At 41.3% G+C, this 21,178-nt stretch overlaps 1 protein-coding gene across 6 annotated transcripts in view; it reads left to right on the top strand.

Moving 5' to 3' along the window:
• Positions 1 to 21,178, top strand: part of DGKB (diacylglycerol kinase beta) — a 251,336-nt gene that overhangs the window by 101,932 nt on the left and 128,226 nt on the right. For all 6 annotated transcript variants that reach the window (XM_077936981.1, XM_028750678.2, XM_028750679.2 and 3 more), the window contains 3 exons: positions 5,233 to 5,318; positions 7,982 to 8,071; positions 13,754 to 13,914. In XM_077936981.1, coding sequence (XP_077793107.1) covers positions 5,233 to 5,318; positions 7,982 to 8,071; positions 13,754 to 13,914 — 337 coding nt within the window. The remainder of the gene's footprint in view (positions 1 to 5,232; positions 5,319 to 7,981; positions 8,072 to 13,753; positions 13,915 to 21,178) is intronic.

Genomic DNA, 21,178 nt, shown 5'->3' with positions numbered 1-21,178 from the left:
CTTAACTGACCAGGGGTCCTTTACCTTTACCCTTTTTACCTATAGTGAGAACTAGTGTAGTATAATGATTAGAATGTTGAGCAAGGACCAAGAGAGCAGAGTTCAAATCCCCACTGTGCTATGAAGCTCACTGGATGGCCTTAGGGCCAGTCACTCCTCTCAGCCTGACCTACCTCACAGGGTTGTTATGGGAAATGAATGAGGAGGCAGAACAATTTAAGCCACCTTGAGCTCCTTGGACAAAAAGGTGGCATCTAAAGGCAGCAAATAAATAAATAAGTGTGCTGCCGGTAGAGGCTGAGTACTCTTGAGGTCTGTCTTCTTCATCTTGCTGCTGAGCAGGTCATGTGTATTAAACTCTCTTTTGAGGGGCTTATTAATGCTTTGCCTAGCACAGAAAGGCTAGGAGGTCTCTACTTTCCTGGGTCATTCAGGGAAAATAAAGGGCAATGCATTCAGTAATTTCCAGTCCTCCAGTAAAAAAAAGCTGTGCTTTAGTAGTAACTTAACATTTTCGTAAACACACTTTGTAAGTTTGAGAGGCCAAAATGAACCCTTCAGTTAATATTAAGAGTTGATATTTGAAAATTAGTAATGAGAAAAGTAGTGTAAATTGGAGAAACGATGCAGGCTTAACAGCTGAGCCTAAATATGAAAAGTACCGTATATTTATAAAGAGCCACAGTTAACAAGGTGACATGAAAATTGCCATTCTGATACACTGCACAATTTGTAATGAGCACTTGTTTTTACCCTGAAACGAGTTTCACTGTTCAGTGGTTATGTCTCTCTATAGGAGCCATCCAGCTCTGTCAACAACTGTTACTGTAGATTTAATTATGCTGAAGCATTTGAAATTCATTCATTATTTGCCTTCTAAGTGAACAACAATTGTGCAACTGGCAGAGAGGCCACCATTTTTCCTAGAAAGATTCCATAGTCCACTCCGTTCTATGCTTGAAATGTCTAAATCATGTTATCTTAAACTCTGGCAATTGGATCCCTCATTGTTATATCTGTGTTAACTTATTAAGAATGCTATATTTGTGCAAATTAAGTTTTATCATTCAAAGCTTCTTTCTGTCCACTCGGAATGATACACAAGATTGCAACATTAGTTATTTGGGTCTTCTCTTTTCCTTTGTGAATCGGCTGACCTTTTCATTCTGTGTATTGCCTTGGATGAAGAATGGTTTACTCTTAACACCATTTCTGCCAAAGGCATATGTCAGAGTGGTACATAAATCAGATTACAAAGCACAGGTTCAACACGTGCATCAGAGGTTAGCAAATGTGGCTAAGCACAAGCCAAGATGTTCCAACATGCAACATGCCCTCTGTTGCACAGCTGTTTGTGTGGTAAGCAGCCCAGGTTCCAGTGCAAGCAAGGACTCCATTGAGCAGACTGGCTTCACAAGGCTTGTTTGCTCTGGTGCTGTTGCCGCTAGAGACAGAGGCAGAGCCAGAGCTGGCTCAGCATCAGACTGGCTCCCAGTTGCCCTTCCAGAATGGAGGGACTCCTCACTCACAGGAGGTGGTGTCACTGCAGTCGTTTTTTGGCTTGGGGCATCTAGTGTCTCTTGGGTAGAACGTTCTTCTCAGAGCCTGCTTGGCTCCTCCCTAGGATCTGAACCTCAATCTTCCAGCTCGCAGCCTCTACCATAAGAATTAGACATCTCCTGGGACCCATACCTCTCCTCCCCAAGACTGCTAGGCCCACTGGGGTCATCCAGCTCCCCAGTCTGCTCCTGTTTCTCTTCCATCAACTGATCATCCTCTCCACGACTGGACAGGTATAATAGAGTTGGGCTACAAACTGGAAAATTGTCTCTCCTCCGCTGAGCAATGGCATTTTGAGGGTTTCGTTGCCATCGCTGCTATTGACAAAAGACACCCATATCATGATTTCCTACCACAGGGTACGTCCATCAGGTCTTTTCTCTTGTTTGCTGCCATTTTCTGCTTTCTGCTATCACCTTCCCCTTTTAGAAAATATTGGAGGAGAAGAGGGTGCAATAGATACTGGAGAGCAGGGTTGGGGTACAAGCAGAATCATGGCAGGTGGCCTGCTTGAGGTGGGTCATCTCAATTCTGCATTCTGCCATTCAAGCCAGCATGCTCATATTTGCAGGCATCCCCATTATGAACAGTTACCTATTGGCCACCAATAAAATCTGGGTATCTTGGTACAGCGATGAATCTAGAAAGATGTTTAAGGGTGCTGCCAATTAGGAATCACTGGTGCTTCCATTTGTGGCTGGCCACCACCAGTTCAGTTTATCTGAGTTGGCATATATATGTATCAAATCTGTATAGATAATAGATAAACACCAGAAGGACAGGAAATGAGTCAGATTAAAATGGTGTGGAGACAATATCTGCCTGTGGATCACAGCTATATATTCAAACCTATATACATGGACCAGAGACTTGTGTAAAGGTAAATGACACAAACCTACTTCTGAAACTAAGGGTGCCTGGCCCTGTAGACTATCTGGATGTAATCCACTCTCAGCGGTTTACATGGAAAACAGGGTCTAAGTCTAGATAAATAGTACTGTATTGTGCATTGTCTTTCTGAATTGGAGGGTGGTTGGAAGCTTATAGGTGATGTTTTTGGGGAATGACAAGCAACCAACCATTTCCTTATTATAAACAAGTATAACTGCTACTTTTAAATTAAATATCTCTTTTCTTTATTGCTTGTAAAATGTTCTCCATATTCAGGGGTCAGCAACCGGCCCATGGACCCCCACCACCTGCTCAGGGACCCCTGCCGCCTGCTCAGTTGACTCGCGTGTGCTGCGCTAAACTGGCGCAGAGCAGGGACCGCCTTCTGCGACGCTGGCTGGCTTCCCATTGGCTGCAGGAAGCGCCTTCAGCCAATGGGAAGCTGCGCACACCTCCTCTGCCCACAAGGAGTGCCAGAAACAGCGCACACACATACACTCCGGCATCTGCAGGACGATGAACTGGTCCAAGCCACAAAAACTTTGCTGACCCCTGTCCTTATTCAACCAGGGATGAACTTCCCTTAAAGAAGAACAATACATAAATAAGAATTAAAAATATATATATCATGACTCCTAATGCCTTTTTCGGAATTCAAGTATTGATTAGGGCCCATATTATCAAAATTGCTCACAGTCAACCTCAGTACTACTATTTCAACATGTGTATCTGTTCTACAGCCTGCGACATGCATTTCTTCATAAATTTGTAAGCTATGGCCAGTATAAATACATTTGTCCTTGAAATGTATCTATTTCTAGTTTATGCCTGCAAAAATATTGCCAGTAAATTATGGCTGAGCAGGTGCTGGCCTATATCATGTTCCTAGCTAGTTTCTCTCTTCAGAATGAGTAGTGATGTTACCTCTCATTATTCCTCCTGTCATTGATACTGATTTCTTTCCATGTTCTATTGTGTTTTGTCATTAACAGATAATAAATGGTGCAGAACTAGAAACTTATGTGACTTATCAAGTGTGTTTCACTTAGAACGTGTGCAGCCCAAGTAATTTCACCCCCCCCCCCAAAACCAACAGTTTATTTAACAGAAGTAATTTGTTTTTCTTTCACTGTATCTGTCATCTCTATTTTATGAGCATACTAGACACTGATGAAATTTATTGATGGAAACACTCAATACACCAGTAGTTCAGATATATATACATGTGTGTATCTTCTGTGATTACACATGTGCATTTTTTAATAACAAGTGAATTACTGATCTACATAACAGCTTGGAACTTTATCAGCCAAGTAATCTGCTGTAATAATTCTTTTAATTCGTTTTTATTGAAGATTTTCTTATGTTACAAAGCAACCAAATGAACAAGGAAACGTAGGGTATTGTGTCAGCATCATGTGATTAGGCCCTTTATTGTACATTTATTTATTTACATTGGCATTGCACTGGAGAGCCCAGTGCCTGGTTGGTTACACTGTGGTTTGTTTGCATGCATGAGGTGGTGGTTGTTGGGTCAGATTAGCAATATTGATTCATATGCTGTTGGGGATAGGTCATTGTCTGCTTGTGCTGTGTATGTGATAAAGGGGGAACCACAATGGGTTGAAGACATCCTTTGTCCCCTTGCTAATTTAAGTTTTCTTCATTAACTTTTCTAATAGGGCTCTTTCCCATACATTTTAAGCAGTTTGAAAAACATTGCTCATTTTGTTGACGTTCATGTAACATCACTATATAGCCCATGAAGCCCCCTTTGTGCGTTACTAATGTGAAGACAAAATAGTGATGACTCAGAGGCAGGATAATGTTCCATTGCACGCACAGCCTGGTCCAGTCTGCAGATCTCCAAGTACAGTCGTACTTTGGAAGTCGTATGTTCGACTTCCAAAACGTTCAAAAACCAAAGCGTGGCTTCTGATTGGCTGCAAGAAGCTCCTGTAGCCAATTGGAAGCTGCAGAAGCTCCGTCGGACGTTCAACTTCCAAAAATAGTTCACAAACCGGAACAGTCATTTCTGGGTTTGCGATGTTCAGGAGCCAAAACGTTTGGGAACTAAGCTGTTCAACTTCCAAGGTATGACTGTATTATCATATAGCTGTGTGCTGAAAAGAAGCCTTCGGGTGAGTATCTGCTTGCATGTAGACTTCCATGTTTTCAGGGCATTGAGTCATGTTGGTGTTCTGATTACTTGGAAGCCTACACCCAGGCTGCTGTTGGTGCCAGGCTCAGGGCTAGGAGCTCCTCAGTTGAGGACAACACCACAGCTAGGGCCTCACTCCTTAGTAATAGCATGATGCCTGCTTCACAGCATTTTACCATAGCATGTGAGTAACATGTGAAGGGGGCTCATGTTCCATTGTTTTAATTTGGCTTTCGAAATCATGTGAAAACTCTTGCAAGTCAGCCATAGGTTGCATAGATCCCTCTCTGAAAAATGATGTTCTTTACAGCTACTTGGCATCTACATGCTAGTTAATCTTCGTACATTAAAATATAGTTCCCAGGAGATGAATATTTTACTGCTCGCCATAATAAACTGCATGTTATAATGAAACTAATTTTATTGGATCACTTTGCAGTAATTAGCATCTTATGACTGGTTCCCTTATAGCATAGCCCGTTGTATCTGAGAATTATCTTCATCATGAAGCGCGTGCTTGCAAGCTGAGCAGAGGAACTGCTGTGCAAGTATTCTGTCCACAGAGCATTGAGAGAACAAGCTTGTGGGTCATAACTTCACACACGTCCTTTCTCTTTCAGGTTGAATTTTTTCCGAGATGTGTCTGACTTTCGAGTATTAGCATGTGGTGGAGATGGAACTGTGGGGTGGATTTTGGACTGCATAGGTAACGTGCCATTTTTTGAGCGATTAACTCTATTTTTTGAACCTTTTATCAAAGGTCTGCGATTTGAGCTTTATGTACAATTGACTCTTGGGATTCATCAGAGGTAGGAAAACTTCCTCTGCTCCTTGCTAAAGTAATCAAAAGAGGGGAGGCTGCAGAAAGGAAGTTGGTTAGGAGTGTTTGGGGAATTTTTGAAAGAGGCGGTTGAAGTTCCAACTTAAGCTCTCTATAACCATTTTCACATATTGTTTATAGAGAATATCTCATTTTAGTGCATTACACATTTCATTACACTGGACTTTTGGCAGTATTAGAGCATATGCCTCATTAAAATTGGCTCTCTTAATATGAAGAAGTATAGGAGTATTCTTCTTCTATGTCATAGGAACACTGGAAGCTGGCTCATAATCAGTAAGACCATTTGGGTCAGTTATTTGTTGTGGGAGCCATCCACACAGCTTACCCGACAGGTCTGAAAGCACCCATTTTAGCCAGAATCTTGAATGCCCCCCCCCCCACAGAGAGACTAATTTTATTGAGCTGTTCATTTCAAGGTTTCTGATGCTGCCACCGACCTTCTATATAAAGTTTTTGTAGAGAAGGTCCACTTATGGAATGTTCTAAGAAAGTAGATTCTTGAAGCAACTTAGAACTCCTATTCAATCACCTTGATCTTTGGAATAGACAGTAGGTTGTAGCCAACTTGAGTTCTGCTTGGCACAGACCTATTGAAATGAATGAACCCAAGTTAGCCATGCCATTCACTTCAATGGTTCTACTCTGAGTAGGAGTAGTATTAGCTGCAACCCCATGAAAGCACACCTGAACAGTGTGTGTATGGGGGGGTGTTTGCAATTTTCCTGTTCAGTGAGATTACAGGGTCCCTCCAAGCACTTATGAAGTGTAGATATCTCTCTGTAATTACTCACTTCAGAAAGGAAGTGTTTTCTTTCCCCCCGTTTTGCATCTACAGTGGTGCCCCGCAAGACGAATGCCTCGCAAGACGAAAAACTCGCTAGACGAAAGGGTTTTCCATTTTTTGAGTCGTTCCGCAAGATGAATTTCCCTATGGGCTTGCTTCGCAAGACGAAACGTCTTGTGAGTTCTTGCGAGTTTGTTTCCTTTTTCTTAAAGCCGCTAAGCCGTTAATAGCCGCTAAGCTGCTAAGCCGTTAATAGCTGCTAAGCCGCTAATAGCCGTGCTTCGCAAGACGAAAAAACTGCAAGACGAAGAGACTCGCGGAACTGATTAATTTTGTCTTGCAAGGCACCACTGTATTCATGTATGTACTTGATTTATAATGTACCCTGGCTCCATATAAAGGTGGATATGGAACATATATAGAACAGTTTAGAGGTGTGTTTCTTTAGCAATCAAATGGTATAGCGTGTTCTCCATAAGAGAGAGCACGTGTTGCGGTTGGGGATACAAGCCACCCCATTGTTGCTGGGCAGATTTGGGAGAAAACCCAGGCAGCGAAATGGTTAAAGTAGGTCGCTGAGAATTGAATGTTGCCAAATTTGGAGGAGGGGTCAGAGGTTTTAAATGCTGGATGCCCAGCTTTGGGCGTCCTCTTGGCTGTTTGCAACGGATCACTCGCCCACCCTCCCCACCCTGTAATGGGGGGAGTTTGTTTGCTTGACCTTGCTATGCCTGTCATGGTGTCGTCTGCCTTGGTGCAGGAGCCTGGTAGGAATTTTGCCATCTGGCTGATTGGCTGGTGCCAGTTGGTTTTTGCCTACTGCGTAGCAAATCATCACAACTTGTAAGGTTGGCGGTTAGGCATTGGTTATAATTGGTTGGTGGAGGGGTAAGTGCCTACCCCTCCAATGGCGGTGCAGAAAGGGATTTCCGTTAAAGGAATCCAGGGGCTTGCCATTCTTTTCATCCTTGTCCATGGCGTCGGACTTGGGCCGTGCAAGCCCCACAGGAACATGCGGGTGAGAAATGAGGGACTGATGCCCAGCTTCATTTCTCACCCAATAATTGTTTCCCACACTGGCTTCCACTAGAATCCGGAAGTCAGTTCTGTCCCTGGGGCAAGGACAGATAGTCATAACCAATGCCTAAGCAACCACTCACATTTTTTGTATTGGAATAAAGTTGTGGCCAAAAGTATGCCCAAAACCTTAAACAAAATTTGATGTGTGATGTGTGAATTATTTTTTTTTGGGGGGGGGGGTGGCTTGGGAACCTCAACACGCAAATAGATTTTATGAAATATGAAATAAACATATTAGGTTGATCTGTTCAATAATTATAAAGAATAACAATTATCAAAAGATGGCCACTTGAACAAAAAGTTGAAATATTATCTTCTTTGCTTCTTTTCCAATATAAGTCAGAAAGTGCCAGAGCTCTAGAGCTGTGTGATTCTCCCACTGAAATATGAAGCACTGGCAGCTAGTCAGTGGCTAATAGGCTATATGCCAAAAGTGTCTAAAATAATAAATAATGGAATAATGTATGAGAATGGCAGTTGCAGGAAAAATGATAACTCAATTAATTTGGAAGGCTGCTTTTTTTCCTTCAGTAATACAGCCTAATGGTTGAGTCAAAACATTATCTGACCACAATATTTATGCAATTAAATACTTGTTTGATCTATACATTGGCTCATCTGCTTTTTACCATTTAACAGTATCTACTTCTTTCATCCACAGAAAAAGCAAATCTGATTAAGCACCCTCCAGTTGCTATTCTCCCCCTTGGAACTGGGAATGACTTAGCCAGGTGTCTGAGATGGGGAGGAGGTAAATAAAACATTATTTCACTTGCTAACGTGTAGAATAAATTTCCTTTGTAAAGGTGTATTGCATGCAGTTCTTTAACCACTGTTCCTGTTTCCAGGGTATGGAATGATTTTTCTCCAAAGCAATGCAATCAGGCAGTGGCTCATTGGTTCAAACATGACAGTTCTGGTTGCATTTTAGCATTGTCGCCTTGATGTTTCCTTCTCAGTCCCTGCACATCACAGTCATGCCAGCCAATGAACATTGCTCCGCTCTGGTAGGAGGAGTAGGGAAAGCTAGGACTGAACAGATCTGTCAATTTTGGTTTCTCTCACTTTTCAGTCTCAAGTTCAGTCCTCCCTTTTTCCACATCAGTTTGATTTTTTGTTAACTAAAAAGCTCTGTATGAAAGTTCATGTGTATTTTTCTGTGAATTTAGCCCACTGTGTGTTCCTTTTAGTTTGCTGTTTTGCCTAATATGCATGCTTTTAAATATCATCTTTCTCTAATGTGATGCATTTTTTTGGTACATCGTTTTCAATGAGAAAATCATTTTGGGCACAACTTTGCTTTTGCGCGAGCGGGTTTTTTTTGGTTTTTTTTTTTTTGGTTGCATAGTTGCATTGAGATATTTGGAAAAGACATATTTCAAAAGATAACTTGTCTTTCACTTCATGTAGTGGTGCAGAAAGTGGCAGTCAGTTACCAAACCAAGCCAATTTCTCCATCCTTTTAACATAAAGCCAAGAAGTGCCTTGCATCTTCTTCTGCAGCCATCATTAGAAGTCCCCGAGAACTGGAACAAAAGTAACCTGACTTTGCCCCACTTTCTGAGCACAAGATCTCACTTGGTTTCACTGCTGCATGTCAGCACTTAGCACTACTGCATGTAAGACAAACCCATAAAATCAGAATGGCAGACACATGAGTGATATTATTCTGTAGTGATGTCAGTGCAACCTGTGCTGATAACATATTAGGGAGAATGAACTTGTGGACCAAGACTTTTGGTTCTGTCTCTGTATATTCATCCAATCTTTTGTACAGGCTCTGTAAGGAAGTTTGGATGAATATGCAGAGGTCAGGGATTGAGCTGGCAGCTCCAAACCTTCACAGGGCTAACAAAAAGTTAGCAATTTCTATGAGTTTGTAATCATGAAATTTCTAAATAGCAATTATTTTTACCTTTTAAAGCAGGATTGTACATAACATAAAAGCATCCCCCCCATAATCTAGAAACAAATGCTTGTTTCTTTGCTCCTGGCCTTCCCCAAAAAATGATCCGAAGTTTAGTGCTATTTTTGTTCAGGGATGTTAAAAACCAAGTCTCAAATCATGCAATGCTAATATATTGGATGTTTGTTTGTTTTTTAGTTCTTTCCTTCTTTTCTCATCCTGTAGTAGATTTCAGACAATCAGTCTTCTGGTGCTATCTACCAGGATTCCTGGAGGCAAAGAATAAATAAAACCCACACATTTTTTTGTAGATCCAGCACTGTATAAAGGGGAGGACAGTAGAAACTTACACAAGATGCCATGAGAAAGATATTGCCAAGGAAACAGGAGGCCTTGTGATTATGTAAGTTATACCGCTTTAAGGTATCAAAGCAGTCTGTAAATGGCCTTAATTATGCTTGTCTACATTTCAGTCTCCAGAAGACTCTTCTAAATCCCTTACATTTGAAACTTGGTGTCTAGTATTACAAAAGTAGCACCTGACACTCTTACATTGCTGAAGTTAAGCAGGTGAGAATATGATCAGTTCCTGCGTGGAAGATTCATGAAAGCTGCTCTGAGCTTCCTAAACAAATGAGGAGGATAAAAACACAGTCATCGATAAATGAAAATTATTTCACACATATCTCTTTCTCTATGTCCTCAGTGCCAGCTTCCAAAAAGTCTTCTGCTTTTTGTTTGTTCTCCTTCACTCTTCCACTGTGAGTTCATAGCTTTAACTAAATGGTATCTTTTACATTTAGACTGTTTCCTCTTCCTCTGGTTCCTTTGTCCAGGGCTTCAAAGTCCCGCATACTAGTTTTGTTTGGTTGTAGCTTTTTGGCACTCTTGGTTAGCTTTCACACTTTCACACCATGAACTTTGTGCTCACTTTGATCCTGCCTTCCTATGCACATATATTTTGGACTTTTCCCAGCTTCACTAGTATTGGTGTTGAGAATCTTTGCTGCAATGCAAAAAAGCCACCAACAACTAAGTTTAACCAATTTCATGGTAACTCTTTTTGATCACGAATACATCCAGTTTGAATGAGAAAAATATATTTCCCTCTTGGTTGTCTTCAGCTGGTCTTGAACACATACCTCAGAGCCTGAATGATTCTTCTTGGTCTGTCTTGTTCCAAATCACTTTCTTCCACATCTTGCTGTTTTACTCGTGTAATGTTATTGTTAACCACAAGTTCATGTCTGCCTCCATCGCTAGCAGAATCCGGAAGTGGTCATTTCTGGGTCCTCCCCCAACATATGAGCTTAGTCACCCCCAGCCTTTTCCTTCCTTCTTTGCGTTTTTCACCTCTGCGCAGGGTGGGCGACGGAAGAGGCGTGCTTCCCTCCTGGCTGGGTGCTGAGGCTCCCAGCAGCATCCTCTGGTCCCTTCGCCTCTTCCCCACTAGAGGTGTGGCTTTCCCCACCACAGGAAGAGGAACTGCTTTGCAAGATTTTCGGAGGTTCCCTGTAACCCAACTGCCCCTCTGCTTTCCTTCCCTGTTCCGATGGCGGTCCCCTGACAATAGCCATCGTGGCTAGAAGCCACTGAAAGGCTTAATCCTTCCTTATCCAGAGAGGAGATAATCTGCCTGTATATATGCATAGCCACTTCATGCAATGACTATGTTTTCAGGCTTTATGTGAAAGCTGGTATGCGGATCAAGCTGCCAGCAAGAGGAGAAAACATTTATCAGTGTGCTCCATAAGATGCATAACTGGTAGTCTCCTTCCTTATGGAGCTTCTTTCCACTTCCTCTGATTGTCTGGAATGTTCTGCAGAATGGGAGAAAGTAGGGGTGTGCCTAACAATGCAAGTCTGCACAATGGTAATTCATTTTGTCACCATACCTCTTCTTGGACCCTCCATCACTGAACTCTGTTACTTCTTTCTTTATGGACTGTCCACTCTTGACTCGCACTTAACCACTTAGAAAGCCGTCTGTTTAAATTAGGAGGGGAAAAAATAAGCCCTCAAGTTCTCTTCTTTTTACTATTCTTTGCCTCCTTTTCCCTGGTAGCTGATGCCACAACACTGATTTTTCCCCCTCCTGAAACTTTTCCATAGGATTGGAGAACAGAAGGGAGGCCAACAAATTTGTTTGCTGGTGAGTAATTTTCCCTTCTCAATGGTGCAAACTCCTAGCATGGATTATGAATTATTAAACAAATAACCTGTAACAATTTTAAAGAATCAACTTCATTGCTACTGAATGCATTGCTTGGCAGTACTAATTTATTAGCTTTTATGGTGAGACGATAAGATCTCATTATCTTTTAAAAGGATTGAGCCCCCTCTCCTGTTTATCAAACAAGCATGTGTGTGGTGCGCATTTGTAGGGAAGATAATTGACACAGTATTTTTTTATTTTGTTTGTTTATTAGATTTATATGCCACCCTTCATCATCTCAGGGTGGTTCACAGAATAAAACGGTACTGTTTTGTGCCCACATAGTAAAAGAAAAAAGAAAAAGGTAACCTTTCAAACACTATAGACACATGATGGCTATCACATAGTTGCAGCCATGCATTTTCTAACAATTCTCAGCTGATGAAGGACTTTTAAGTAGCGTGATTACTGAAACAATAAAATCTTTATGGAAAGTTTTTCCTCAGGTTAGACTTCTCAGCTTTCTCTGATCTTATTAAATAAGATGTTTCTGTTTAACAGTGGTGTGCATTTGCTCCTTTTGAAAGCTAGCTACAGCTAATAAAGGCAATTTATTTAATATATTTATAGCCTGCCTTTATCCCAAGTTGGGAATTAAGGTAGCTTACGTACATTTGAAAATACCAATTATAAAATACAAAACAGTAAAAACAAACTTTGCTAAAAAACAACATAAGCATACTCCCGAGCCTATATTTGATTCCCTCTCACCTCCTCTAATCGCACACCTCAGTACCATATCAGAAACCCACTCTATTTTTTTAAAGTGTTTTTCCATGTGACATGCAGGAGCTGATATGTGGGATGTAGAAAGCCCCCAATCCCTTTCAGTGCTTTAAGAAAGAAATAGTCTGCTTGTATATCCAACGATGGGATGAACTAGACTGTTCTCAACTATGTTTTTGGGCACCTTGATGAAAAGTCACATATAAAGGCAATAAATAGAAATTGTAAGTTATTGTTAAGTTAGGCTCCGTGAAAGCAGGGTGAGCTATTTTGCATTTGCTTGGTGGAAAGCTGAAGTTGTTTTTGTAGTTCCTTGGCCTGGAGCAAAGCCATCACCAGGTTTGAGTTGGGTTTTTGTATAGTGTTGCTGATAGCAACTGCTCTGGCTTACTTTGCTGCCACCCTTTGTTATAGCTTTCAGTAGCTGCTGTCACTTCTACACCCCCCCACCCCACCCCCCACACACCATGGCTGTCTGGTACTGTAATAGTCCAGGAGACTAGGAGCCACTGTCTCTAAACGATGCTAGGTGGCTGTTATGTGCTATGTTTTATGTTATCATCATTTTTAATTTGTATACCGTCTTTCTATCTTTCAATACTCAAGGCGGTTTACAAGCTGAAGAAACAAAAAATGAACATCTTATAACAATCTAAAAAAAGGTAAAGGGACCCCTAACCATTAGGTCCACTCACAGACGACTCTGGGGTTGTGGCACTCATCTCGCTTTATTGGCCGAGGGAGCCGGCGTACAGCTTCCGGGTCATGTGGCCAGCATGACAAAGCCCCTTCTGGCAAACCAGAGCAGCGTACAGAAACGCTGTTTACCTTCCCGCCGGAGCAGTACCTATTTATCTACTTGCACTTTGACATGCTTTTGAACTGCTAAGTTGGCAGGAGCAGGGACCGAGCAACGGGAGCTCACCCCATTGCGGGGATTCGAACCGCTGACCTTCTGATCAGCAAGTCCTAGGCTCTGTGGTTTAACCCACAGCGCCACCCGCATCCCTTATAACAATCTAATGCTACAAAAATGTGATAATAAAACATAACTTTAAAATAGGCAACCTACATAAAAAGTAACGTTCAACAATCATAAGAATAGTGTTAAATGATAATAACATATAAAAGTTAAACAGAAATCCACTCAACAGTTTCAATAAATAATTTCTAAACTATAATCAATAAAACAACGGCAAGCCACAGTACATAAAATAATACAATATAAATTGGGAAGCAGGCAGCGCTTGGATCCCAGGCCATTATAATGCCACAGGTAAGGTTGTGAGGCGGAAAGGGTGGCTGGCGGCTCCATCACTACAAGAGCTGGACTCACGTGACCAAGTGACAGTGGAACGTTGGCATCAGTTCTGTAAGGAAATGGTAGCTCAGGCATGGTATCAGCCTTGCAGGGCTGAAGAAACTTATTATGCTAAAACTGACCTGGGTTTCCACAATTTAAATGCATTTTTTCTCTTGTGAAATGCTGCATGGTGAGATTGCGGTGCTTAAACTTGTGTGAGGAAATAAAACGAGCAGGGCAAAGGCAGTCCTGTTTAAAAGTTGGCGTGTGTGCGTTTTTGCAGGATACGAAGGCGAGAATCTTCTGAAGATCCTAAAAGATATTGAGAACAGTACAGAGATCTTGCTCGACAGGTGGAAATTTGAAGTCATACCTAATGATAAAGATGAAAAGGGAGACCCAGTGCCTTACAGCATCATCAATAATTACTTTTCCATTGGAGTGGTAAGAATTGTGCTTATTCTTCTGTGGTTTTTGTTATGTTTTGTTTTTGCTGTTCTAAGTAACTGTTCAGAATTGATGCTCAGAGTGAGGGATGGCTGAGCACAGATAATTTATTTTATATACAGTTTTGTCTAGAAAAAGGAATACATAAATGAAACAATTTGCATAAATTTATTTACATAGTCAAAATAGAATTATTTTCTCAAGCTCTTCCACCTGTTCATGTATGGGCAATATAATCACACAGTTCCTAATGGCTCATATGAAGAGCTGTAGCTCTAAATTAGTGGTGCCTATACAAATATAAACTATGAATCATTCATTAACACCTCTTAACTGTCATGTTGGTAAATATTCTGACTTTCAAAGGCACACTGCTGAAAAAGGTTTCTTAAATATATTCTTTTGTTTTAATGGACAGAATTAGGCTTGCTTCCATACGTTACTTGATGAAAAAGGGTGCAATCTATTTATCGCTTCCCTGAATCCATTACTGATCTTCTGGATGACACAGAAACCAAATAAATAGTGTTAGCACCGGGGGAGGGCCATGACTTCGTGGTGGAGCTCATACTTTGCATGTCTCAGGGTTCAACCCCAGATAGAACTGGGGGAAAGTCCTGTTTGAAACCTTGAAGAGTTGCTCCTGACAGTCAGCATAGACTAAGCTTCCCAAACGGTGGTGCACACAGACCACCCGTGGTCCACAAGATTCATTCAGGTGTTCCACAGCATTTCAAGTGGTCTATGGGGCAGGGGGAAATGTGGTGCCCACTGGAGTCAACAGTGCTAAAGTAGATTGATCAATGAGCTGTCTGCCTACCATAACTAGAGGAAGGATGCGGGGAAAGGAGGTGGCCAGATATTTTGTTAGAATTATATTGATGAGTGGAAGAATACAGAAGACATTTAACATTGAACCACTTCCGTTTGGGATGAAATGATTGCTATGTGATTCTCAGCTATTCATAGAGCTATACTACTTATTCATTATTTTGCATTTCTATTTTGAAATTGTATTATCTTGCTAATCTATCCAGTACTCAACCCAAAGTGTACTAGTTACACCAGCTCCCTCTTGTTTGTTCCTAGCAGTTTCGTAACCAGAGGTGCACAGCCTGTGAAAACTAACTTATTCTCTGCAACCCTTCAAATCCTTTCTCCAAGCCACTTAAGCTAGTGACTATTGCCATGCCTTGTAACAATTAATTACAAAAGTCAGTTTTGGACTGACATTAAAAAGTTTAGCTGGTGCAGAATGTGGTGACCCAACTCGCCAAAAGGCGGGGAGCAGTTTCCCATACATACAAACGGGCATCTGCAATTACAGTGGTACCTCGGGTTACATACGCTTCAGGTTACAGACTCCACTAACCCAGAAATAGTGCTTCAGGTTAAGAACTTTGCTTCAGGATGAGAACAGAAATCGTGCTCCTGAGGCCCCATTAGCTAAAGTGGTGCTTCAGGTTCAGAACAGTTTCAGGTTAAGAACGGACCTCTGGAACGAATTAAGTACTTAAACTGAGGTACCACTGTACTTATCTATTTGTGTGGAGGGGAGGCAGCAACCCAACCCCACGTGAAGAGACGCTCTATTTCAGATCATGTATGAATATAGGTTAGATAATACAGTGGCAGAACAGCTTATAAATCAAGATTAACCAACCATAGAAGCAATTCAGTGAGAAAAACTAGAGTTAACAAGAAATGTTCTCTGGATTCTTAGAGAAGCATGCCTTAAGTCTTAACATTACTTAAAAAATAAAACTGGTCCACCATATTGAGACAAAATTCATTCATTGTTGCTGATGAATAGAAATTTGTATATATTCTCTTAAAAGTTATTATCATATGGTAGCAAAGGTCTACGGCAAAGACAAGTGTACTTTTACAACACCTAATATATTACCATCCAAATGCACTATCAAATAGAAATTTGCATGGTCATGATTTAATATCCTTCAACTATAGCCAGTCACTAAGAGCCTCTTATTCTGCCAATAGGGGGGGAAAATGACTGCTTAGTTCACATAATCATAAATTTGGCGTTGTTATGGGTCTAGCTCCCTTTCACAATCCTCTTAAGTTTTTAGCCTCATGTTTCATTCCATAACTTTAATATATTCTTCCAGAATGGGAAAAGAATCTGAGCTACAACAACTTAGGATCATAACTTAATCTTATATTAGATGAGGATTTATTACCATCACTCACATGTACTACAAGCAAATAACACTGGTGTTTCTGACGCTAAGATGGCAGTGCAGACTTGTAATTGATGCTCATCTAAACGTGAAGGCAGTAAATCAAAGTGATACCCAGGAAAAAACAAGAAATACAAGGCAAGGAAGAGGAAACCTTTTAGTACACCTAGTCCTTTTTAAAAAAATATCAGCCTATATCTAAAATATAATTAAAAATTATATTTCAGCTTATTTTTATGTACTTGTTCAAAATACTTATATCCTGCTTTGAACATCAGAATTCCATCAAAGGGACTAATAATAATATATAAATTATAACAAAAATTGCATCTGCAACACTTAAAAGCATTGAAAAATGTATTGGAAATCTAAACTTAATAAAAGCAACAAAAAACAGCTAAACATATATTTGCAGGCCTATGTCCCCAAACCCTGTTGTAATCACCAAGTTTTCAGTCCTCACTGGAAAAACAAACTAGGATAGAAGCCGGTCCTTGATAATTTTGTTTATTTCACACATTTAAATATTCCCTGTCAGCTAAATGACTCCCAAGCTGAAATGTAAAGTAAAGGTAGAATCTGAAGTGTCAGCGCACATGATTGCATCTCATCTTCAGGCTTTTCTGTCCGAAACTGATTATTTAGAGCCATTCCAGTCTGGTTTTCATCCGGGTTTTGGAATGGAAGCTGCCATGGACTGAGAAATGAATAGTAGGAGCCCTACCTTGCTGATTCTCCTGGTTCTCTAGTGGTTTTCAGTATCATAGACCAAGGTATTCTTCTAAGCCCGAGATGGATAGAGAGTCAGTGGTAGAGCATCTTCTTTGTGTGCAGAAGGCCGAAGGTTCAACCCTAAGCATCTCCAGGTAGAGCAGGGAGAGAACCCTGTCTGGAACCAGGCAGCAGGCAGAGTCTTATCTCCAGCCATAGCCATGCAAACGTTTACCATTAAAACATCAAACAGAGGCTTATTTCCAGTGTTAGTGCTGTGGTCCATGAAGGTTTCGCTCCTTTCAAATACTCCTGTGGTTTTGTTTTTTGCATATGGGCTTTCCTTCAGAATGTAATCAGCCACATTCTTAGAGCTCTCCTGAGCTTGTTGACTTAGAGAGCCCTGGGGTCAACCCTATGCTCTTCTTTGCATTCTGCATAGATCATAGGAACAAGATCTAAGCAGTTGAATATTTTATTAAAACGGTACTACAGAATACCGCTTTGGAGTACCTCTGCATTTTATATGAGGTGGGGGGGGGGGGGAGATAATACTGAAGCTACATGAAGAAAAGCAAATGTTCAACTGCAAATTCAGAATTATACAGAGACCTAAAAGCTCGGATGAATGTAACTGTCAGCTAGGTGGTGTATAATTAGCTTATAGTTATGTTAGTCCGTATATACTGTTAATTATTTATGGCATTATTTTCTCTATATGAGATTTGTAATCCACTAAGTAATGATTAACAGTTCATCATGGTGCTGTATTAATAATAATCCACCATAACTGTGATACATTCTCATATTGATAATATCATTTCTAACGGTCACTGAAGTATAACAGTGTGAAGTATTTCCTCCCATGAATGTCTTGTTAAGGATTTTCTGCTTAAATATTGGACAATATAGGTTAATTCCAGAATGTCTGCATTCTGTTTCGCTTTGTTTTTTATTGCTTATAACCTTTGATGGTATATTTTATTTGGCACATAATGTAGTGATAGGCACAGTATAAGTAATGAATTCTACAGCTCCCCATGTCAGATGTTGTATTCCTGTTGTAAGAGCATAACACAAGTAGTAGAGCCCTATTCTGGATCAGACCAAAATCCAGCATAGGCCAGCATCCTATTGGTCCTCAGCAACTGGTACTCGGGACGTGGGTGGCGCTGTGGGTAAAAGCCTCAGCGCCTAGTGCTTGCCGATTGGAAGGTCAGCGGTTCGAATCCCCGCGGTGGGGTGTGCTCCCGTTGTTCGGTCCCAGCGGCTGCCAACCTAGCAGTTCGAAAGCACCCCCGGGTGCAAGTAGATAAATAGGGACCGCTTACTAGCGGGAAGGTAAACGGCGTTTCCGTGTGCGGCTCTTGCTCGCCAGAGCAGCGATGTCACGCTGGCCACGTGACCCGGAAGTGTCTCTGGACAACGCTGGCCCCCGGCCTCTTGAGTGAGATGGGCGCACAACCCTAGAGTCTGGCAAGACTGGCCCGTACAGGCAGGGGTACCTTTACCTTTACCTTTAACTGGTACTCAGAGGCATAGTGGCTCTGACCATGGAGCTATTTTAAAGCTATATTAAATGAACATGGGTATTTCTTTATTTTGTCATGAATTTGTGATTCCAGAGATTTTTCTTATTGTCAGTTTGAGCTATTTTCTCCCCTTGGGAAAATATACATATATTGGGAAAACGTGCCATCAATATTTGATGCTGGTTTCAATTGATCAGGATGCAACCATGTCATAGTACCTGACACAAATTAAAAATATGGTTGTTGTGTCAGTCTAATATACAAAGCCAGTTATTTGTAAGGAAGATGAAAAGAATGAATGAAGATCATTCCATGTGCACATCTGGTCCATTATGATGGTGCAATACCAAGGCATCATTGTTTTCCCTGAATGTAGGAAAGGACATATTTCTTCCATTGATGGGAATTTGATTCCCTTGATGGGAATTTGCTTAAGAGCTCTGGATGAGTGTGGGAGCACATGTGAAGCTTTGTATCTTAGCTTGGTATTTTAGATTATCCATTTATGAACTTCAGCAGTAACTGTTGCATACATGTCTGTCCAAAAGGAAGCACTTACCCACTAAGCCCAACCATTTCTATTCTGGAGAAAGAAACAACCCAGCTGTTGATCCTCATTTTCTTTTTATTGTTCATATTTTATTATGGAACCAACTATTTACATTCTCCTTTCATTATCTACCTATGAAGAATGGGTGCTAATTTTTTAAGAGAGAGAAAAAACCAAAAACTTGACAATGGGGGTCTAATGAGAAGAAATTGTTTTCTGAAAGGCAACTGTGATCATTTTTGAAGTTATTAGATTAATAAGTACAGGCTTAGTCAATGACATTTCCTATCTTAGGAGGGTTATTGACATTTTGATATGAGACAGAGAGACCTTTAATGAGATCTCAATCAAAGGTAATATTTAGATAATGATACATGAATTCATAAATACTAGTCAAATAAAAATGCTGTAGTCCATTTTGGCCCTCACCTTATGGGAATCAGCACAGGCCACAAGATTAACAAGATCATGATTGACTATTATACCCTCTCACTTTAACGCCTAATTATGTCTGGCTAATTGTATGAGATAATGTTTGAAGCTGAATTTAACAATGTAACTTAATCCATCATCCAGACAGATTCCCTGGGAAAAGATACTTACCACACCAGGTATTAATAATTGCTGCCAGTGTTAAATGTATAGTGTTCGATAGTGTGGTTATATTCAGTACACTTTCAACCCAGGCCAAGTGATTTCAAAATCTCTGAAGACAAAATCCTATCCTGGAGTTAGCTGAATAATACAGAGTGATAAAATAAAGTTATCTTTGCACCTTTACTGATCTGCATTCTGGGAGAGGAGGCAATATCTGGATGTGAAAAGCAACAACACATGATTGGCATCACCAACATGGTTGTGGTATTCATCAGTGTACCACAGGCATGTGAGATCTCACTGTGAGGAAACTGCTCTCCCAGACATGTTAAACACCAACCCACAGTGCCTCTGTTTTCCCTGGGTTCAAGCTCAGTTTACTGGCCCTTATTCAGTCCGCCACTGCACCTAGTCCAGCCTATCCTTGCTCAGAAATTATGGAGAAATAAAGCTGTGTGTCATCCGTATATGGATCACACTTTGCCCCAAACTCCAAATGACTGCATGTAGTGACTTCATACAGATGTTAAACAGCATTGGAGACCAGATGGTTCCCTGTGGTACAGCATAGTGCAAGGACCATGGAGCCTTAACACAGTTCCCCAGTGCTGCTCTCGGAACACAACTCTGTAGGTAGGAGCAGAACCACTGTAAAACAGTGCCCTGCAGTGCCAATCCCACAGAATCAGCCCAAGAGTATACCATCATCAATGGTATCAAAAGTCCATACCCTCCAACATTTCTCAGATGAAAATAGGGATGTCCTACCATACCCTCCAACATTTCTGTGGTGAAAATAGGGACACCTTAAGGAAGAATGGGGCATTCTGGGATCAGATCAGAAATCAGGATGGCTTCTGTAAATCTGTGACTGTCCCTGGAAAATAGGGATACTTGGGTCCGAAAATCGCACTCTGCCTGTCCCACTCTTTATACATGTCATCCATAAGGATAATCAAGGTTGATTCATGCTCCAAACTCTGTATGAACCAGATTGAAATGGATACAGGTTATTCGTATCCTATGGGAACTCCTGCAATTGCTTGGCTACCATCCTCTCTATCACCTTACCCAAGAAAGGGATATTTGTGACAAGGCAGAAAGTTGATATAAACCATAATATCCAGCATGGACTTCTTCAGGAGTGGGCATACTACCTCCTGTTTAAGGGCAGCAGGCACCACTCACTTGCATCCTGCTGCATTCACCACATCCCTGGATCTGTTCCATCAACCCCTTTCACCACCCAGGATGGGCAAGAGAGTAACAAGCTGGCCTCATCATTGCAAGAGCCCTGTCTGCATGATCAGGCCACATAATCTGAAATTGGCTGCACAGAGTATGGGAAAGCACTGCACTGGCTCCCTCAGCTGGAGTTGCAACAGTAGTGGTATCTAAGGCACGATGGAGCTGAGCAAATTTATCATCAAAGCGCTGCGCAAACTGCTCACAACATGCCATCAAGCGCTCCAGAGGTCCACCCAATGCTTCTGGTGCACCCAAAACAACTCTGCTGAACTGCTCTTTACACTTGCAGTGGAGGCAGCAAAGTTCTGTCTGAGTAAATGTGGGGGCAGAATTGGCATCTGGATTTGTTGCCGAATCTGGTTCCAGGGTTTCTATCGCTGATGCAGGTGAGTAGCTTTTTGGGGGTTTAGGGGTCGTCTGCC

This window comes from Podarcis muralis, chromosome 12, assembly GCF_964188315.1.
Source record: "Podarcis muralis chromosome 12, rPodMur119.hap1.1, whole genome shotgun sequence".
Taxonomy (NCBI): Eukaryota; Metazoa; Chordata; class Lepidosauria; order Squamata; family Lacertidae; genus Podarcis; species Podarcis muralis.
This window is presented reverse-complemented; position numbering and strand designations above follow the sequence as displayed.